This window comes from Dendrobium catenatum, unplaced genomic scaffold (assembly GCF_001605985.2).
Source record: "Dendrobium catenatum unplaced genomic scaffold, ASM160598v2 fragScaff_scaffold_220, whole genome shotgun sequence".
In the NCBI taxonomy this organism is placed as follows: Eukaryota; Viridiplantae; Streptophyta; class Magnoliopsida; order Asparagales; family Orchidaceae; genus Dendrobium; species Dendrobium catenatum.
The window spans coordinates 854,585-856,865 of NW_021318682.1; the positions used below are offsets into that span (position 1 = coordinate 854,585).

At 39.2% G+C, this 2,281-nt stretch overlaps 1 protein-coding gene across 4 annotated transcripts; it reads right to left on the bottom strand.

Moving 5' to 3' along the window:
• Nucleotides 1-416: 416 nt before the first annotated feature.
• LOC110099805 lies at nt 417-2,281 on the bottom strand. Of its 4 annotated transcripts, none has more exons than XR_003700087.1 (5): nt 1,951-2,281; nt 1,787-1,876; nt 902-1,082; nt 680-713; nt 419-576 (listed from the first exon to the last, which is right to left on the bottom strand). XR_003700087.1 is itself a non-coding variant. In XM_020827089.2 (3 exons), the coding sequence occupies exons 1-3, from the start codon at nt 2,215-2,217 to the stop codon at nt 1,005-1,007; spliced, it is 435 nt and encodes a 144-aa protein (XP_020682748.1). In that variant the 5' UTR covers nt 2,218-2,281; the 3' UTR covers nt 798-1,004. The 4 variants fall into 4 exon arrangements, 1 of the variants encoding a protein (XP_020682748.1); XR_003700086.1 differs by having other exon boundaries at nt 419-579; XR_003700085.1 differs by having other exon boundaries at nt 417-713.

Sequence of the window (2,281 nt, forward strand, 5' to 3'; positions counted from 1 at the left end):
GAATTATACTAATTTATTCAAATGGGAAGTTATTAATAGAGAAAAAATTGAGGGATGGTAACCTGACTTCCATATGCTTCGTTGTCATGAGATTAGGGAGAAAATCTAGACGTGTCCCAACCCCTTTCAACCATTGCAAACCACAAAGTTTCTACACTTTGAAACAAAGTGCCCTTTCTCCATGCACTTAAAACAAACCAATTTTTTAGAGTGTCCAAAAAAAAAATATGGAGATGAAGGAGAAGACGAATTTATCTGGGATAACAAATATCACTATAAAGGCACAAGCTGTGTCAGCAAGCGAAAAATGGAAATGATTAGTAGGATGCTCTGGAGGTTTCTCTCGGACAAACCAAGCATAGCAGGGAAGCTTATGATGCTCTCCTACAATCTCAAGAAGCCGCTTAATAACCTATCTATTTTATTATGTCATCATCATCATACCGTTAAAAGAGAGAGTGTTCCTAATCAAATTTGCAATCTATGATCTTCTTTTGATAGACCGCTGAACAGCCACATATGCCACTACATATTAATCAAATTTTGAATGGAAGGTGTTTGAGTTCTGATAAATCCCTGCTGGGTTAATGAAGATATAGACTTTCAAATTATTTTGTATTGAGCCCACTAGATTACATCAAGTAATTTCAGATTCCGCAGCATGGTTAAGAACTAATACCTGGAATAAACTTATCTGGTGAAGCACTAGAAACCTGCAAGTAATCAAGGATTTACCAATTAGTTGGAAAAATCGAACACCACAAGCAGAGCAGCAAATGCAATTGTAGTCACCAAACTAGTGATGGGATAAAACAATCCCGTAAACTCAAGATATCATGACTTCTGTTTGGTTTGGTAGTAAAAATCAAAGCAAAAATAAGGCTGACATATAAATTCTTGCCTTGTGATGAAAAGCAAAGACCATTCAGTTGGGGCAGATAATAACATATTCCATCTTGTTCCTTAAATCTATAAATTAAAGCAATATCGCCTGCAAAATGAACCTATTGTTCTAATGCGGCAGTAATTTTCTTTTGTATGAGCTCAACTCCAAGGCGAGGGGACAATCTAGGAAGTGTTTCCTGCATTTATTTAAAGAAAATGTCAAACTCGCATATTTTCAAATGAAATCAAGCACTTGCACCACAACATACTAAAAAATCACAGCTTGCTCCATAACTTAATCAAATTAGTTTTTTCAAGATCCTAAAGAAAGCTTAACATGTTCAAAGAACTGCATTCTCCGACTTTACTTGAGCCTAAAATGTTCATGATAAGCAAAGCATTTCAATATTGTTTCAACGTGGTGCATCTCAGTTTTTTATTTTTACTGCTTGGTATTGGTTCATAAAACTTTACTATCAAGCACGTGTTTATAGTAAGCAAGAGGTTTTTAGAGGCTCCATGATGGGAAAAAAATTATGGTTAACTTGCTTAGGGACCGGAATGAGAACAAATCTTCTAAAGAAATACTGAAACTTATATGTAAAATTATTTCTTCTTCCTTTTTTTGCGCACTAAATTTATCTGTTTTGTGTTCTTTTTCACTCTTGGTGTTTGAAATATTGCTTATTTCCAAACATCAGCGCCATCGAATGCCAAAATACTAAGCAGCAAATAAATGGTATCCTTGATATTAAGAAGTGCTGCATACAAAGTAAAAATATATTCCAACCCTAACATGCAATTACAAGGAACGCCTCCTCAAAGAGGCATATCAACAAACACCTAACGGGCTATCACGTTTTAACATAGTAAGTTTAGTTAGAAAAAAGATGCCACCGACCTCTCTACCATCAGGGAGTATTTTGGCAAGGACAGGAATCTCGTACTGGTACAGCCTCTCCCATTCAGCGTTCCCAGAAATATCCCTTACCTAAAACCACCGAGTCAGATACAGATAGAGCGAGCAAGCCACAGAGAGAGATAGAGAGAGGGGGAGAGATTAGCCTGGAGTTCGACGGAGTGGAGAGTGTGCGAGCCACCAAGGGAGAGCGCGGCCTGAAGCTTCTCTTTGAGGCCTTCGCAGAGACAGCATCCGGGCTTCGTGTAAAGCACAAGCTGCCGCTGTAGAGGAGAAGCTTGCCCGCAAGTGGCTCCGCCACTGGAGAAACTGGCAAAGGCGGCGAAGGGAGGACGCTGGGCCGGCCTGCAACGGACGAGGCTATTAGCAAATGCAATCGACGGGAGGGAGGCCGTCACTCTCAAAGCCACCATGATTTGGGAGTTGGGAAGAAACAAAAAACTTTGGATCGGGGAGAGAAAAGTGATAAAAAGCCAA

What these genes read in the sequence shown, in the direction of transcription:
- LOC110099805 (XM_020827089.2), bottom strand. Translation starts at nt 2,217, where the DNA reads ATGGTGGCTTTGAGAGTGACGGCCTCCCTCCCGTCGATTGCATTTGCT. An exon ending in TCCACTCCGTCGAACTCCAG is followed by an intron (nt 1,877 to 1,950) that starts GCTAATCTCTCC and finishes CGGTGGTTTTAG; the next exon opens with GTAAGGGATATTTCTGGGAA. An exon ending in TACTCCCTGATGGTAGAGAG is followed by an intron (nt 1,083 to 1,786) that starts GTCGGTGGCATC and finishes AAATAAATGCAG; the next exon opens with GAAACACTTCCTAGATTGTC.